The sequence below is a fragment of the Seriola aureovittata genome, chromosome 16 (genome assembly GCF_021018895.1).
Source record: "Seriola aureovittata isolate HTS-2021-v1 ecotype China chromosome 16, ASM2101889v1, whole genome shotgun sequence".
In the NCBI taxonomy this organism is placed as follows: domain Eukaryota; kingdom Metazoa; phylum Chordata; class Actinopteri; order Carangiformes; family Carangidae; genus Seriola; species Seriola aureovittata.
Window position 1 is genome coordinate 8,099,276 of NC_079379.1, and position 18,451 is coordinate 8,117,726.

The 18,451-nt window shown below is 40.6% G+C and overlaps 1 protein-coding gene across 3 annotated transcripts in view; it reads right to left on the minus strand.

Annotated features, from left to right (window-relative positions):
- The window catches only part of stm (starmaker), a 15,751-nt gene extending 2,239 nt beyond the window's left edge, over positions 1–13,512 (minus strand). Inside the window, exons 1-12 of one of the 3 annotated variants that reach the window (XM_056400258.1) lie at positions 13,383–13,512; positions 12,144–12,202; positions 10,806–10,823; positions 10,546–10,578; positions 9,858–9,893; positions 9,731–9,769; positions 9,554–9,589; positions 9,421–9,453; positions 2,986–3,024; positions 2,180–2,221; positions 1,435–1,470; positions 1–847 (exon numbers count right to left, since the gene is read on the minus strand). The exon at positions 1–847 is cut by the window's left edge and continues 71 nt beyond it. In XM_056400258.1, coding sequence (XP_056256233.1) covers positions 1–847; positions 1,435–1,470; positions 2,180–2,221; positions 2,986–3,024; positions 9,421–9,453; positions 9,554–9,589; positions 9,731–9,769; positions 9,858–9,893; positions 10,546–10,578; positions 10,806–10,823; positions 12,144–12,202; positions 13,383–13,393 — 1,229 coding nt within the window. In that variant the 5' untranslated portion in view covers positions 13,394–13,512. The remainder of the gene's footprint in view (positions 848–1,434; positions 1,471–2,179; positions 2,222–2,985; positions 3,025–9,420; positions 9,454–9,553; positions 9,590–9,730; positions 9,770–9,857; positions 9,894–10,545; positions 10,579–10,805; positions 10,824–12,143; positions 12,203–13,382) is intronic. The other 2 variants (XM_056400259.1, XM_056400260.1) reach the window with 2 other exon arrangements.
- Between the last annotated feature and the right edge of the window lie 4,939 nt (positions 13,513–18,451).

The window sequence follows — 18,451 nt, forward strand, 5'->3', positions numbered from 1 at the left end:
TCCTCCTCTTCCTCAGGAACATCAGATTCACTGCTGTTCTGATTGTTGGACTCACTGCCGCTGTCAGTGGTAATGTCTACGTCACTACTGTCAGCTTCACCGTCAGCGTCACTGTCAGTGTTGCTGTCTACGTCCCTATCGTCATCGTCATCGTCAGCCTCACTGTCAGTGTTGATGTCTATGTCACTACCTTCATCCTCACCGTCAGCCTCACTGTCATCGTTGCTGTCTATGTCACTACCGTCACTGTCAGTGTTGATGTCTACGTCCTTATCGTCATCGTCATCGTCAGCCTCACTGTCAGTGTTGATGTCTATGTCACTACCTTCATCGTCACCGTCAGCCTCACTGTCATCGTTGCTGTCTATGTCACTACCGTCACTGTCAGTGATGCTGTCTGCTTCACTGTCGTCATCGTCACTGTCAGCTTCACTCAGGGTGTCACTGCCCTCATCGTCCTCGGACATGCTGTCATCAATCCCTTTGTCTGCCTCCTGCTCTTCCTCCGCTGCTTCTCCCTCCTCTGACACATCAGTATCTTCTGTTTTATCTACCTCCTCTTCTGTTGGCCTCTCACTCACCTCCTCCCCTTCCTCTAACTCCTCTGTACTAACGCTGACGTCAAGGTTCTTGTTATCTTCCTGGTCTACTGGGGTCACCTCAGGCTCATCCTCATCCTCAACCTCTGTGTCAGTATCACTGTCAGTGTCACTGTCAGTATCGCTGTCAGTGTCACTGTCAGTTTCAACCTCAGTATCAGCGTTTGAGTTTTCAGTTGAGTCAACATCACTGTCTTCACCAGTGGTGGTGATGTCAGTCTCTACCTCGGCTGCAGTGTCCTCGGTTTCTGAGGATTAAAGATATTGCACAGGTATCTGTTATTATCTGTTATCATGGTGAGTCTGTGGCCCAGTCTTTATCCAGGTAGGTCTAAGGTATTGATCACAAAGGCTTGTGTCAACGAGCCAATTACTGCGCTGGATCACAGGATGATTGATGCAAGATATATTTTGCATATGACTGGCTGTAAGATAATGTAAATTTCATACACACTGTACCAAAGACAAACATGCGTGTGTTTGATCAAATCATCGCGGTGAAAACACTACGACCTTTGGCTGACTCTCGTGAAGAACTGGCTCTGGAAGGCCATTTTATTTATTATTAAAGGGTTAATACTGCTTTGGACTGAACTTAAACCACCTGGTCTTAGTTTGGTTCACTTCAGAGGATATTCACATATGCAAAAAAAATGTTGACTGATCGCTCCGAGTTCATTTTGAGGGCTGAAAGGTAATAAACTGAAGAGGGACTGTCGTCAGACTGCAGGTTCTCTCGCTGTTCTCCTCATAATGTTATCATTAGAGAGATGTAAGTATTCCAGATGTATGTCTTTGATTTCAAACACATTAGATTTAAACAACAAACACTGACCTTGTGCGTCAGTTGTCTCAACTGAATCCGAAGGAGCTGAAACAGAGAAGCAGAAACATGTTTTCTGAATGACCTTCCTCATTCTTTCTGGGGTTTGGTCTGAGTTTGTTTCCTCTTAGTCTCACTCTGCTGTTTTTTCAGACAGGTGAACAGACAGACCGACAGACAGACAGGTGAACTGACAGATTACGTTGTGATGGTTCGGCAGAGTCGACATCATTAGTAGTAACTGTGGAAACAAATCAACATAATGTCTAAGAATGTATTGTGATGTGTGTCAGATATTTTATGATGTCATAACACATACATTATGTCTGTTTACACATGAAGCAACGTTACATGATACCTGACATATTATTCAGCGTTGTGTACTTGAAGTGTTTGTGTTGTATTGTGTAGTAGCACAAGCCATGGCAGTAACAATAGTGTTAGTAGTATTAGGAGAAGCAACTGCGATTACAGTAGTAAGAGTAGTGGTAGTTGTAGTATCAGTAGAAGTAGTTGTGGTATCAGTAGTAGTAGTTGTAGTATAGGTAGTAGTACTATGAGTATATTCTGTCTCTGTGTTTTTGGCTCATTAGTATCAGATCAATGTTTCATGATTCAGTTTTTCTGGAAAATAAATCTGTTTCTCTGACTGTTGAACTTGTGATGTCACTGTGTACTAATGAGAACAGTGTTCTGTTTCCTCTGTTCTCTTCTGATTGTCCTTGTTCTCAGCTGGATGGATATTTAGTGTGTTTACCAGTTTTAATGAGCTCTGCGTCAGAGTCCTTCGTGTTTTCTTCTGCAGAGACACAACAGCAATTTAATGAGAGTGATGCAGTAGCTCATGCAATAATTTCTAATTGAAGTTAGAAATTATTGCAGAAGTTTGACAACATGAAATATCACCAGTCACATGACCCTGACACAGAACAATCACGGCCTATTACATAATGTTCACATCACCATGACAGATCAGGCTGTTGGTTCTCTTACTGCCTTACATCACTGGAACAATCATGTTTTCTTCTGACTCCTCTCACCTTTTGTTCATCACTTTGTAAACACTTTTACTTAAACACTTTTACTGTTTAGTATATACTGACTGACTGTTTCCTGTAGTTATTCTTACAGAAAATGGAGTGACAGTTACCAGAATCAAAGGAAGTAAAATACTTTAACATATCAGGCTGTCAATCTATGAAACTCAAACATTTTACATTCTACACCTTCAGTCCAGCACTGAACAGAAACATGTTTCCTTGTATATTTAAGGAGTTTAACTTCCTCATTCTCTCTTGGGTTTGAGTTTGTTTCCTGCCAGTCTCACTCTGCTGTTTGTTTTAAGTACAGGTGAAATAAGCTGTGACATCATCAACATTAAACTGAGGGCAAACAAAGAAGGAAGAAGGAAATCTGGACAACAGACAGACCAACAGACAGACCAACAGACAGACAGAAAGACGGACGGACGGACGGACAAATAGGCAGGCAGGCAGACAGACAGACAGACAGACAGACAGACAGAAAGACAGACAGACAGACAGGCAGGCAGAGACAGTTTACCTTCAGTCTCTTCAGCAGAGTCGATGCTGTCAGCATCATCTGTGGCAATAAATAAATGTATAGTGTTGCAATAATGATGTCACGCACATGATGCCAAATGTGCAGTAGTAACAATAGCAACAGTATAGAGGCTGAGAAAGTCTGTATGTGGAGGTTGTGATTCTATATGTGGAGGTTGTGATTCTATATGTGGAGGTTGTGAGTCTCTATGTGGAGGTTGTGAGTCTCTATGTGGAGGTTCTGAGTCTATATGTGGAGGTTGTGAGTCTCTATGTGGAGGTTGTGATTCTATATGTGGAGGTTCTGAGTCTCCATGTGGAGGTTCTGAGTCTATATGTGGAGGTTCTGAGTCTATATGTGGAGGTTGTGAGTCTCTATGTGGAGGTTCTCAGTCTTTATGTGGAGGTTGTGAGTCTATATGTGGAGGTTCTGAGTCTATATGTGGAGGTTGTGAGTCTCTATGTGGAGGTTCTCAGTCTTTATGTGGAGGTTGTGAGTCTATATGTGGAGGTTGTGAGTCTCTATGTGGAGGTTGTGAGTCTCTATGTGGAGGTTGTGAGTCTCTATGTGGAGGTTGTGAGCCTATATGTGGAGGTTCTGAGTCTATATGTGGAGGTTCTGAGTCTCTATGTGGAGGTTGTGAGTCTATATGTGGAGGTTCTCAGTCTATATGTGGAGGTTCTGAGTTTCTATGTGGAGGTTCTGAGTCTATATGTGGAGGTTCTGAGTCTATATGTGGAGGTTCTCAGTCTATATGTGGAGGTTGTGAGTCTCTATGTGGAGGTTGTGAGTCTATATGTGGAGGTTGTGAGTCTCTTTGTGGAGGTTGTGAGTCTCTATGTGGAGGTTGTGAGTCTCTATGTGGAGGTTGTGAGTCTATATGTGGAGGTTGTGAGTCTCTATGTGGAGATTGTGAGTCTATATGTGGAGGTTGTGAGTCTCTATGTGGAGGTTGTGAGTCTATATGTGGAGGTTCTGAGTCTATATGTGGAGGTTATGAGTCTCTATGTGGAGGTTCTCAGTCTATATGTGGAGGTTGTGAGTCTCTATGTGGAGATTGTGAGTCTCTTTGTGGAGGTTCTCAGTCTATATGTGGAGGTTATGAGTCTCTATGTGGAGGTTCTCAGTCTATATGTGGAGGTTCTCAGTCTATATGTGGAGGTTCTGAGTCTCTATGTGGAGGTTCTCAGTCTATATGTGGAGGTTCTCAGTCTATATGTGGAGGTTGTGAGCCTCTATGTGGAGGTTCTCAGTCTATATGTGGAAGTTCTCGGTCTATATGTGGAGGTTGTGAGTCTCTATGTGGAGGTTCTCAGTCTATATGTGGAGGTTGTGAGTCTCTATGTGGATGTTCTGACTCTCTATGTGGAGGTTCTGAGTCTCTATGTGGAGGTTCTCAGTCTATATGTGGAGGTTGTGAGTCTCTATGTGGAGGTTTTCAGTCTATATGTGGAGGTTCTGAGGCTCTATGTGGAGGTTCTCAGTCTCTATGTGGAAGTTCTGAGTCTGTATGTGGAGGTTGTGAGTCTCTATGTGGAGGTTCTCAGTCTATATGTGGAGGTTGTGAGTCTCTATGTGGATGTTCTGAGTCTATATGTGGAGGTTCTGAGTCTATATGTGGAGGTTCTGAGTCTATATGTGGAGGTTCTCAGTCTATATGTGGAGGTTGTGAGTCTCTATGTGGAGGTTCTCAGTCTATATGTGGAGGTTGTGAGTCTCTATGTGGAGGTTCTCAGTCTATATGTGGAGGTTCTCAGTCTATATGTGGAGGTTCTGAGTCTCCATGTGGAGGTTCTCAGTCTATATGTGGAGGTTCTCAGTCTCTATGTGGAGGGTCTCAGTCTATATGTGGAGGGTCTGAGTCTCTATGTGGAGGTTCTCAGTCTATATGTGGAGGTTCTAAGTCTATATGTGGAGGTTGTGAGTCTCTATGTGGAGGTTGTGAGTCTATATGTGGAGGTTCTAAGTCTATATGTGGAGGTTCTGAGTCTCTATGTGGAGGTTCTCAGTCTATATGTGGAGGTTCTCGGTCTATATGTGGAGGTTCTCAGTCTATATGTGGAGGTCCTGAGTCTCTATGTTTAGGTTGTGAGTCTCTATGTGGAGGTTCTCAGTCTATATGTGGTGGTTCTGAGTCTCTATGTGGAGGTTGTGAGTCTCTATGTGGAGGTTCTCAGTCTATATGTGGAGGTTCTCAGTCTATATATGGAGGTTCTCAGTCTATATGTGGAGGTCCTGAGTCTCTATGTTTAGGTCCTGAGTCTATATGTGGAGGTTGTGAGTCTCTATGTGGAGGTTGTGAGTCTCTATGTGGAGGTTCTCAGTCTATATGTGGAGGTTCTCAGTCTATATGTGGAGGTTGTGAGCCTCTATGTGGAGGTTCTCAGTCTATATGTGGAGGTTCTCAGTCTATATGTGGAGGTTGTGAGTCTCTATGTGGAGGTTCTCAGTCTATATGTGGAGGTTCTCAGTCTATATGTGGAGGTTCTGAGTCTCCATGTGGAGGTTCTCAGTCTATATGTGGAGGTTCTCAGTCTCTATGTGGAGGGTCTCAGTCTATATGTGGAGGGTCTGAGTCTCTATGTGGAGGTTGTCAGTCTATATGTGGAGGTTCTAAGTCTATATGTGGAGGTTGTGAGTCTATATGTGGAGGTTGTGAGTCTATATGTGGAGGTTCTAAGTCTATATGTGGAGGTTGTGAGTCTCTATGTGGAGGTTATCAGTCTATATGTGGAGGTTCTCAGTCTATATGTGGAGGTTCTCAGTCTATATGTGGATGTCCTGAGTCTCTATGTTTAGGTCCTGAGTCTATATGTGGAGGTTGTGAGTCTCTATGTGGAGGTTGTGAGTCTCTATGTGGAGGTTCTCAGTCTATATGTGGAGGTTCTCAGTCTATATGTGGAGGTTGTGAGCCTCTATGTGGAGGTTCTCAGTCTATATGTGGAGGTTCTCAGTCTATATGTGGAGGTTGTGAGTCTCTATGTGGAGGTTCTCAGTCTATATGTGGAGGTTGTGAGTCTCTATGTGGATGTTTTGAGTCTATATGTGGAGGTTCTGAGTCTATATGTGGAGGTTCTCAGTCTCTATGTGGAGGTTGTGAGTCTCTATGTGGAGGTTCTCAGTCTATATGTGGAGGTTGTGAGTCTCTATGTGGATGTTTTGAGTCTATATGTGGAGGTTCTGAGTCTATATGTGGAGGTTCTCAGTCTCTATGTGGAGGTTGTGAGTCTCTATGTGGAGGTTCTCAGTCTATATGTGGAGGTTGTGAGTCTCTATGTGGAGGTTCTCAGTCTATATGTGGAGGTTCTCAGTCTATATGTGGAGGTTGTGAGTCTCTATGTGGAGGTTCTCAGTCTATATGTGGAGGTTGTGAGTCTCTATGTGGAGGTTCTCAGTCTATATGTGGAGGTTCTCAGTCTATATGTGGAGGTTGTGAGTCTCTATGTGGAGGTTCTCAGTCTATATGTGGAGGTTGTGAGTCTCTATGTGGATGTTCTGAGTCTATATGTGGAGGTTCTGAGTCTATATGTGGAGGTTCTCAGTCTATATGTGGAGGTTGTGAGTCTCTATGTGGAGGTTCTCAGTCTATATGTGGAGGTTGTGAGTCTCTATGTGGATGTTCTGAGTCTATATGTGGAGGTTCTGAGTCTATATGTGGAGGTTCTCAGTCTATATGTGGAGGTTGTGAGTCTCTATGTGGAGGTTCTCAGTCTATATGTGGAGGTTGTGAGTCTCTATGTGGAGGTTCTCAGTCTATATGTGGAGGTTCTCAGTCTATATGTGGAGGTTCTCAGTCTATATGCGGAGGTTCTCAGTCTATATGTGGAGGTTGTGAGTCTCTATGTGGAGGTTGTGAGTCTATATGTGGAGGTTCTCAGTCTATATGTGGAGGGTCTGAGTCTCTATGTGGAGGTTCTCAGTCTATATGTGGAGGTTCTAAGTCTATATGTGGAGGTTGTGAGTCTCTATGTGGAGGTTGTGAGTCTATATGTGGAGGTTCTAAGTCTATATGTGGAGGTTGTGAGTCTCTATGTGGAGGTTGTGAGTCTATATGTGGAGGTTCTAAGTCTATATGTGGAGGTTCTGAGTCTCTATGTGGAGGTTCTCAGTCTATATGTGGAGGTTCTCAGTCTATATGTGGAGGTCCTGAGTCTCTATGTTTAGGTCCTGAGTCTATATGTGGAGGTTGTGAGTCTCTATGTGGAGGTTGTGAGTCTCTATGTGGAGGTTCTGAGTCTCTATGTGGAGGTTCTGAGTCTCTATGTGGAGGTTCTGAGTCTCTATGTGGAGGTTCTGAGTCTATATGTGGAGGTTCTGAGTCTCTATGTGGAGGTTGTGAGTCTCTATGTGGAGGTTGTGAGTCTCTATGTGGAAGTTCTCAGTCTATATGTGGAGGTTCTCAGTCTATATGTGGAGGTTGTGAGCCTCTATGTGGAGGTTCTCAGTCTATATGTGGAGGTTCTCAGTCTATATGTGGAGGTTGTGCGTCTCTATGTGGAGGTTCTCAGTCTATATGTGGAGGTTTTGAGTCTCTATGTGGAGGTTCTGAGTCTATATGTGGAGGTTCTGAGTCTGTATGTGGAGGTTCTGAGTCTATATGTGGAAGTTCTGAGTCTATATGTGGAGATTCTGAGTCTCTATGTGGAGGTTCTCAGTCTATATGTGGAGGTTCTGAGTCTCTATGTGGAGGTTCTGAGTCTCTATGTGGAGGTTCTGAGTCTATATGGGGAGGTTCTGAGTCTCTATGTGGAGGTTGTGAGTCTCTATGTGGAGGTTCTCAGTCTATATGTGGAGGTTCTCAGTCTCTATGTGGAGGTTCTGAGTCTATATGTGGAGGTTGTGAGTCTCTATGTGGAGGTTCTGAGTCTATATGTGGAGGTTCTGAGTCTCTATGTGGAGGTTCTCAGTCTCTATGTGGAAGTTCTGAGTCTATATGTGGAGGTTCTGAGTCTATATGTGGAGGTTTGAGTCTCTATGTGGAGGTTCTGAGTCTATATGTGGAAGTTCTGAGTCTATATGTGGAGGTTCTGAGTCTCTATGTGGAGGTTGTGAGTCTATATGTGGAGGTTCTCAGTCTATATGTGGAGGTTCTGAGTCTATATGTGGGGGTTCTGAGTCTATATGTGGAGGTTCTGAGTCTTTATGTGGAGGTTCTGAGTCTATATGTGGAGGTTGTGAGTCTCTATGTGGAGGTTCTCAGTCTATATGTGGAGATTCTGAGTCTATATGTGGAGGTTGTGAGTCTATATGTGGAGGTTCTGAAACTTTATGTGGAGGTTCTGAGTCTATATGTGGAGGTTCTGAGTCTATATGTGGAGGTTCTGAGTCTTTATGTGGAGGTTCTGAGTCTATATGTGGAGGTTCTCAGTCTATATGTGGAGGTTGTGAGTCTCTATGTGGAGGTTCTCAGTCTATATGTGGAGGTTCTCAGTCTATATGTGGAGGTTCTCAGTCTATATGTGGAGGTTCTGAGTCTCCATGTGGAGGTTCTCAGTCTATATGTGGAGGTTCTGAGTCTCTATGTGGAGGTTCTGAGTCTCTATGTGGAGGTTCTGAGTCTATATGGGGAGGTTCTGAGTCTCTATGTGGAGGTTGTGAGTCTCTATGTGGAGGTTCTCAGTCTATATGTGGAGGTTCTCAGTCTCTATGTGGAGTTTCTGAGTCTATATGTGGAGGTTGTGAGTCTCTATGTGGAGGTTCTGAGTCTATATGTGGAGGTTCTGAGTCTCTATGTGGAGGTTCTCAGTCTCTATGTGGAAGTTCTGAGTCTATATGTGGAGGTTCTGAGTCTATATGTGGAGGTTTGAGTCTCTATGTGGAGGTTCTGAGTCTATATGTGGAAGTTCTGAGTCTATATGTGGAGGTTCTGAGTCTCTATGTGGAGGTTGTGAGTCTATATGTGGAGGTTCTCAGTCTATATGTGGAGGTTCTGAGTCTATATGTGGGGGTTCTGAGTCTATATGTGGAGGTTCTGAGTCTTTATGTGGAGGTTCTGAGTCTATATGTGGAGGTTGTGAGTCTCTATGTGGAGGTTCTCAGTCTATATGTGGAGATTCTGAGTCTATATGTGGAGGTTGTGAGTCTATATGTGGAGGTTCTGAAACTTTATGTGGAGGTTCTGAGTCTATATGTGGAGGTTCTGAGTCTATATGTGGAGGTTCTGAGTCTTTATGTGGAGGTTCTGAGTCTATATGTGGAGGTTCTCAGTCTATATGTGGAGGTTGTGAGTCTCTATGTGGAGGTTCTCAGTCTATATGTGGAGGTTCTCAGTCTATATGTGGAGGTTCTGAGTCTATATGTGGAGGTTCTCAGTCTCTATGTGGAGGGTCTCAGTCTATATGTGGAGGGTCTGAGTCTCTATGTGGAGGTAAGTAACCCGTCCATGTATGGTCCGTGTCAGGGTCTGGATACCAAAGACTGAAATGTTCTTCTCACCACTAGTGTTGTCCGTTTCCTCTGTGGTGAAGTCTTAAATGAAAAGATAGAAATGAGAATTTGGTGCTTGTTCAGTTTAAACTGGATTATAATTAAATTCACGTTTACTGAATAAACCACATCAAACACTGACCTGGTGATTCAGTTGTCTCATCTGATTGTGAGGGAGCTGAAACACACAGACAGGTAACAGACAGGTCAATAGACAGGTAAAGGGCAGGTAACAGACAGACAGGTTTAACATACAGGTAACAGACAGACAGGTAACATACAGGTAACAGACAGACAGGTGAGTACATAGATAAGTTACCTTCAGTCTGTTCAACAGAGTCGAGGCTCTCAGTAGGATCTGTGTAGACAAATAAACGTGTGCATTTAGTGTGTGTTGTGTGTATAATGTGTAAACAGTGTGTATACAGTGTGTGTAGTGTTGTTACCTGGCTTTACAGTCACAGGTTCACCTGTAGTTCCTCCTACAACAGCAATGACAAACTGAATGTAACTGTGACTCTGGGTCCAAACAGAAGGAAGCAGCTCAGTTGACTCAGAGCACAGTCACTCAGGTGTTTTCACTCAAGGACCGACACACTCGTTTCATCACTACAACGTTCTGCCATTAGTTCCCCAGTTTGAACAAAACTCTGTGTGTGTGTTCAGGAGAGGAGTCTTAACTACAGCGCCACCATCTGTTCGATTGGGCTCATGCACATCATGTCCAGTTATTGAGCCAAGTTCTTTCTAGCTCATTCCAACTCACAGCAATTTAAGCCGAAACAGAAGTGAATAATTACTACTACTACTATTACTACTACTACTACTACTACTACTATTACTACTACTACTACTACTACTACTATACTACTACTACTACTACTACTACTACTACTACTACTACTACTACTACTACTAATAATAATAATAATAGACACAAAAAGTTGCTTGAACCTAAGCAATCAGTATGTGTGTGTTTACATGTGTATGTGTTTATGTGTTTGTTTAAGTTTGAGTGTCTGTGTATTAATGTTGGTCAGTTTTTTTGTGTGTTTCTGTATTAGTATGTGTGTGTGTGTGTGTGTGTGTGTGTGTGTGTGTGTGTGTGTGTGTGTGTGTGTGTGTGTGTGTTACCATTAAGGTGAGCCAGCAGTGGTGCACTTCTGTCTGAATCAGAACAGTAAACACAAACGTTTTTCTCACTGTTCATTTTCAGAGACTGACACTAAATCAACAGTGAACCGCATCTGGGATGACAACTGCAACCTCTAGAGGACGCTATAAAGACTGTATACTGTAAGTCTGACTTACTACGTCTGCTCCGCTCTGATTGGCTGCTGTTGTTTATGCAACTTAAAGGTTAATTTACTAAAGAATTTAAAGTTGATATTTACCTTCATCTGTTGTTCCCTCTGTAACACAAGAAAACACGAGATCAGAGAGTCAGAAATCGTCTCTACACCATCTCGTCTCTACATCGTCTCTACATCGTCTCTACATCATCTCTATATCATCGTCTCTACACCGTCTCTACATCGTCTCTACATCATCTCTATATCATCGTCTCTACACCGTCTCTACATCGTCTCTACATCATCTCTATATCATCGTCTCCACACCGTCTCTACATCGTATCGTCTCTACATCGTATCGTCTCCACATCGTCTCTACATCGTATCGTTTCTACACCGTCTCGTCTCTACACCGTCTCGTCTCTACACCGTCTCGTCTCCACATCGTCTCCCCCAGAGGAAGATTGATGTGATACTTGATTGAATGAATGATCTAAACATGACAACATCAGCTGATGTTGACTAACATTCATTGAACTGAGTGGTCAACCTCAGTCACATGACTGCAATATCACCAACCTGCTGGTGTGTGTGCTCGTGTCAATAATGTTAGATTAGTTATTGATGTATTGATATTCAAACTGTTGCAGTCATGACATTCTAAAGATAATTATAACGTGAGCCTTAAAAAGTTCTCTATTATTCACAAGTTTACATGAACCAAGTTAACAGATATATAGAAGCTTCCTCGTTATAGTTTTATTTATTGTAAATGTATAGTCAATTCAAATAAATATACACATCAGGTAACCAGATAACATTTCTAACCTTATGATGTGATTAATAAGATATAATCAGTAGTAATAAATTGATAAGATATACTTCATCTTACCAAACATTTTACAAAAGGAGGTCCTCACTCATCATTAACTAACTTTATCATTTTAAATTTCTATTTTATAGCTGTTATGAATTCAAGTTTATGTCATAACATCTCAGTAACACTGTTCAATAAAACCTCTGCACACCTGCATACATTAGACTCAATAAATCATACATTAGTGATTGATTGTGATTGCCAACAGACAATAAAGAAATCATAATGATCTATAACTGATTTTAAGTTAACAATGATGATATTTTAACCATAAATCTTTAGTAACAATTAAAAAATCCCACAAACAGACTGACATGTAATAAATCATTTATTTGCATAGTTTCAGCTCTGGACTTTCATCATGATGAAGGTTATCAACAATGAGGAGCCATCTTAAATTGGAGGGGCTGGGAACCGATGACCAATCAATACATCCCACCTATATTTATGTGGGACGAGGTGATTGGTTACATATTTGACAGTGTGCTCCTACACATCTGCGTCACTAAACAGGTGTGTGAAGAATTCTTCTGTTATTGATCACTTCTGATGTCACTGCTTACCTGGGACTGGAGCTGCCAGAGAAACAGCAGCAAGTGCCACAAGCAGCAACACTGCACACCTGTAACACACACACACACACACACACGCACACATGCGCACACATTAGTTTTAAATTCAAATTGAATGATTTGATTTGACTGCAGCTTGTTTGCATGGTGTTTTGCATGATGTCGTACAGGAGTTGAGGAAGACAAAACTTTTGACAAAGATTTAAAAATCTCCTCAGTGTAAACTGATAGCACACAACACAAAATATAAATATTTAAGTCATGATTAAAGTAAACATCCATTGTGTAAACAAACACCACCACAGACAGTGAGTCAAAGTTTTCTCTCTTCGACAACAGAACTAAAGTGACCAATGTAAAGAATATACCATAAAGAACATAGAGAACCCACAAAGAACATAAAGAGAAGAACAGTAAAGAATGTAAATGAAAAAACAGAAAATTAAAAATGTAAAGAATAAAAAACAAAGAAAAAAATTAAAGAATGTAAAATAAAGAATAAAAATAGAAAATTAATGTCAAATATGTCAGATAAAGACAAGAATGTGAGAACGTGAACAAAAGAATAAAGTGACAAAGGTAGTGATGGATGTCAGGTGTGTTGAGTGGGAGGTGGGTGAAACCAGTCTTCAGCCTTAAGGGTTAAATGACTGTTTCTTTGTGTTTCCTCCACAGAAAAAAAAACAAAGCGTCTGTTCTTTTCCAACGTATAGAGAGAAATGAGCTGCGAGAGAAAAGCGGCTCAGATCCTCACAGAGACTGAAAAGCTTTAAGGTTCATAATGAGAGTCGAGTGTCGGGTGAAAAACCAGAGAAGACTGCTGCTTTATCCTGAAACACTGGAGTCCTTCTACTCATGGCAGTCCTCGATTCAAAGGAAACATCATCAGTCTCACTTCAGTTATCAAAGACATATAGTTTCATGTTGTTTAAATTAATAAGTCACTTCATCATGTGTTGAACATAAAGTCTGATTCTGAATCACATGAGAAAAAAACAGATCTTTTCTCTGGAAGTATGTGACTTAAAAACATCAGGTCTTCACAGTACAGAATGTTCAAACCTCAGTTAATTACCTGATTACAGTGATTAGTGATAATGTGACAGTGAGCAGAGAGTTGTCGACCTGCAGCTGTGACGTAGATGAAATGTTCTTACCTCAGTCATTTGAAATAAAATCTCAATGAGACTCAGACAGTTGAACAAAGTGAATCATTGACCGTGAACTCACCGTTGGAGCATGTTGTTGTTGTTCAGCAGGTCAACAGGAAACAAACTTAATACAACTAAACTTAAGAGATTGTTGAGTTTCTGAACTCGACTGAAGGGAGCAGCAGCATTTATACTTAGCTCCTCCTCCTCCTCCTCCTCTTCCTCCTCCTCCTTCTCCCTCTGATCACCCATCTGTTTACACACACGTTAGCACTGTTTGATCACTTTAACTGATTAAATTAGTTTCAGGTGAAGGCAAAATGATGAGAAACAGCAGTTCCTCTTATGCCTACTCATCACATTATTCAGACCAGATTCACTCAGGGTTTAGACCAGATTTACACTGAGTTCAATCCAGATTGAGAACCATATTTAAATCAGATTTAATGTGGGTTTAGGCTAAGGCTAGATCAACATCTGGGAGAAGCTGGAAACTCACAAAGAACAACAGCAAGAGATCAAACACAATATCCAGTTAAAATGAGATTAAAGATACAGCATCCACTAAAGAAAAATGAACAGATTTGATTTTGATAAACTGTCTAAAATGAAGTAAGACGGATTAAAAGTAAAAACATCAAATGAGTTTCATTTTCAATTTCCTTCAGCATTACATGCACCATTCAAAATGAATTAAAATTCAAAACTATTATCACTACAGTTACCGATTATTAATTGTTATTAACAATTCATCAACATGTAGGGAGCATTTTAGCAGGATGAAGTGGAGCTGAACATATTACGTTTCATGTATGTTACAGTATATCATACATGATTACTGTAAGACAAAATTAACTTTATATACCGGATTCATACAAGAATATATCCGATTTATACCAGATGTTGTTCCAGTGAATCTTTTTGAGCATTTCTGTGAAAACCATTAGGGAAACTTGAGCAGTCTGACTGTAAACTGATCATACACACATTTCCTACCAGGAAGTGTAGTGTGGAGTTTACCTCTCTAAGTATGTGTGTGTGTGTGCGTGCATGTGTGTGTGCACATGTGTGTGTGTGTGTGTGTGTGTGCGCATGTGTGTGTGTGTGCTATGTGTGGTATGAAGAAGTGGTTGGACAAGTCCCATAAACACAAAAAGGTGATGAGAAGGAATCTATTCATACAGAACACGTGATCATGAACTTAAGAACACGTCAGTAATATGTTACCTAACGTGTTACTGATGATACTCACACCCTCAAATTCCAGTTGTGTCAGAAATAATTGTGATAAATAATTGAACACTCTCGCAGTGTTTCCTCTTCCTCATCATCACACACAGTTTGTTACATCTGTGATTAAAGAGTTGAAAGTAAAGACTTGGAGTTGGCAAAGAGTTTCCACAGGTTCCCACATATGTACACACAAATGTTTATGTAAATAACGCGTTTTCAAATTGTTACTGTTAACGTGTATTTACATTCTGACTATCACTGTATGTTGCCAAATAATTGCCCGTAGATTGTGGTAGGTACTGTTGTATCAGATACAATTTTTTACGATTGCTTACACACTAAAATTTAAAATAATACACTTACACATTTTGCAAAATACTACAAATACTACAAATACTTTGCAAAACACCAAACACACTTCTCATCACACATTATTCATAACTAAAAGCCTTTGTGTGCTAATTGCTAAACACTGCAACTGAAACACCACGCTCAATTAGCAATCACCTGAACTCAGAATGCACATGTGAAAACACATGTAAACAATCAGATCACACAGAAATCACAGCTTCATCACCATAATTACGAGTCACGTTTGCTCTTGTGTGCACAACAATGGAGGACAATTTTGGAAAAAGAAATAGAGGAAGAGGTGTTTGAGTAAGAGGAGGACGAGCAAGAGGAGAAATAGGAGAAGGAGCAAGAGGAGAAAAAGGAGAAGGAGCAAGAGGAGAAAAAGGCAGACCAGAAAGATGAAGAGGTGAAGGAGGAAGAGGAGAAAGAGGAGACAGAGGACAGGGAGTGGCGAGAGGACGGGTCAGAGGAAATAGGACAATTCTTACAGATGAGATCAGAGACGGGACAGACAGTAACTGAAATACTGTACAGGCCTGCTGTATTTTACAGCACAGTATGTTCATGTCATCTTCAGTTCACTATTGAGGATAAAGACGTTTTGTTTCCCCATTGCATTTGTGTTCATAGTTACAGCAGGCTACAAATGAGAAACGTCAGAAACATACGGTAATAGTTTTTTTATACTCAGCATATATCATTAGAAAAGTAGAAATGTGAAAACTGTTTTAGATTTAGCACAGTTGCGTGCAGCTGGCTGTGTAAAGATCTATATATTTGATGTTTGTGTGTAAAGTTTGGAAGCTAAAGTATCATTTGTAGAAGAGTTTATACAGTTTTCGATGTATTGTTTGCTTTTGCAAGAGATGTAAGATGTTTTGTATTTTGTGTATATGGTTTTGGTGTGTGTGTGTGGAGCTTTGAGAAACAGGGCCCTGGTTTCAGGAACTGTGTTTTTGCAATAGTGAAAACACAAACCCCAGTTTATTTTATTCAAGCTGCAACAACACAATGTTATTCAGCCTTTGTCATGTAAATTTAAGTGACTGTAAACCTTCACCCTCCAGGGTAACAGAGGGGGTGTTCGTGTACACTCGGCACACACTTCTTTTCTTGTTTTAAACGACATTAAGTTCGTTCTCTCATACAGTGGTAAATATTTTTGCGGTTCCAAACGCTGTGTAAAAAACTGACTGTATGTTTTTATATTTTAGAAAACACAACAGGGGCATGAAACAAATATTTAATGATATTTATTTAACTAATCAAGACCTGGAAATGACTAAAATCAAATAATGCACAGGACTCGTTTTCACGGTTTTAATGATGAGCTTTCTTGTCAACCTATTCATTATAATGTTCTGGGTGGATAATAAACCACATTCTGAACACTCAGACCTAATTGGATGAGGTATGAACCAGACTGACCACATTCCAGACCACTTTAAATTCAACAAAATAGACTGATGGGAACCACACACCTGCAGGGTTCAACATGACCCAGAACCAGGACTGGATCAAGATGCCACTGGGTGGCTCAAGTCTTGGCGACTTTTACCTATTTCAGTCTTTGTTTAATGAGGCTGGAACAGACATTATGGGTACTGACTGTTGACTGATGGACAGACATGGAAATTCCATCCATTTACAGTTAAATCTACAATAAAATAAAGTTTCCCAAAAACTGAAGGGATCTTTAGCCACTGTGCAGCATATATACAGTATCTACATACAAACATATATATATATTATATGTTTATATGTATATATAATGTACACTAGAGTATCACAGTCTAAACTCACAGATTTGGTTCTTTTTGGTCTAAATGCTTTCAGTGGGATCTACAAATTGAAATCAGACGAATGTATAATGATTTATTTCTACAATTATTACTTCTCATCAGTCTGTTATCAGGATTTATCAAATATCCTGTTTCAGTTTGATTGATTTTATTTTGTGTTTCTGTTTTGTGGTTTGGGTTTTCTCCTTTTTCGTTTTTCTAAATAATATTATATAATATCAACATTATATATTATATTATGCTACTAATTAATAGAGGAATCTCTGTCTGTCTATCCAATCTGACACCGCTCATCAGATCCACTTCAAACATGTGTTGTTGAGATCCTAACCCTTAGATGAAATGTGATGTCATCATTGATGTGTTGTGTTACTGTCTGTCTGTTGTGTTACTATTTGTGTTGTGTGTTTTGTGTTACTGAGTGTGTGTGTGTGTGTGTGTGTTGTGTCACTGTGTGTGTTCAGTCTGTGCTGTATTTCCTTGCTGTGACAGTTTATGGGAAACCCAATGAACTCACTGAATGGGTAACCTTTGTTTTTCTGGTCATCAGCTGATCTGCTTCCTGCTCAGCTTGAACTCAAAACTTTACTTTCATTATCACTGTTGTTGTGATTTTATTGTTACATATATCAAGTTGAGTCAGATTAATTACCCAGAATTTAAATTCAACAGGTGATTCACAGAGCAATTGAATTATGAGATTATTTGTTGATTACAATAAAATAAAAATACAGGCATAATTCAGAGGATACACGAATAACTAGAAGTACCACCTCGCGGTTGTGTGCCTCTGCATTCAGACTATATTTTCACATTACATTCCTGTTTATCCAGAGTCATATATATTTGACTCATGGCTATAAAGTGTATTTTGAGGTCACCATGACCTTGATCTTTGAACACCAAAATCTTATTACTTCGTCCTTAAGTCCAAGTGGACATTTCTGTCAAATGTGATAAAGTTCCGTCAGGACATTACTGTCAGACATCGTGTCCACTATAATGGGACAGATGGACAGACGATCCGAAAACAATATGCCTCCGGCTCTGACATTGTGGAGGCATAAAAACGTAGAGCATCTGGAGGAACGCATACAAATAAACAGCACAGAGGAAAAATACATAAAAACAAATAAAACCTGATGTATGTGAGCAGTCATGTCTTCATGATGACTATTGAGAGGCTGAAGGAAAGAGAGAAGAGAGAAGGTTCTTCAGAAGGGTTTGAATCATGTTCATGGAGGAGGAAGAGAGGGAGCTGCAATAAAGAGCAGTGATCTGTGAGTAGGTCTGAGAACTGTTGTCAGTTCATGACGACCTTTGAAAACAAATGAAATTGTCTTCAAATCAGTTCTGTTGTGTATCTGCACAACACATGAGCCCCTCTGTCCTTAGACCCTCGATCCAGACAAGAAACCCCCCTCCCAGAAAATAGCAGGGAAGCAGGTTTTACAGACAGATGTTACTGACAGGTTTTACAGCAGCATATAGGTGATGTTGACTGTGTGATGAGACAGTGTTGCTGTTTTTCTGACTGTGTGAAGAGCCTGAAACACAACTCGTCTGTCGGAAAATAAAAAGGTGAAGAAACAAAGTCAAATCCTGAGCTCAGATCAGTTTCAACAGAATGAGCTGAAAGGTCGACCGGGGACAGAAAACACAGAACAAAAAGACTGAAGTAAATCTGTCAGTGTTACTGTGTGTGTGTATGTGTGTGTATGTGTGTGTGTGTGTGTTAGCATGCTAACAGCCTCTAATG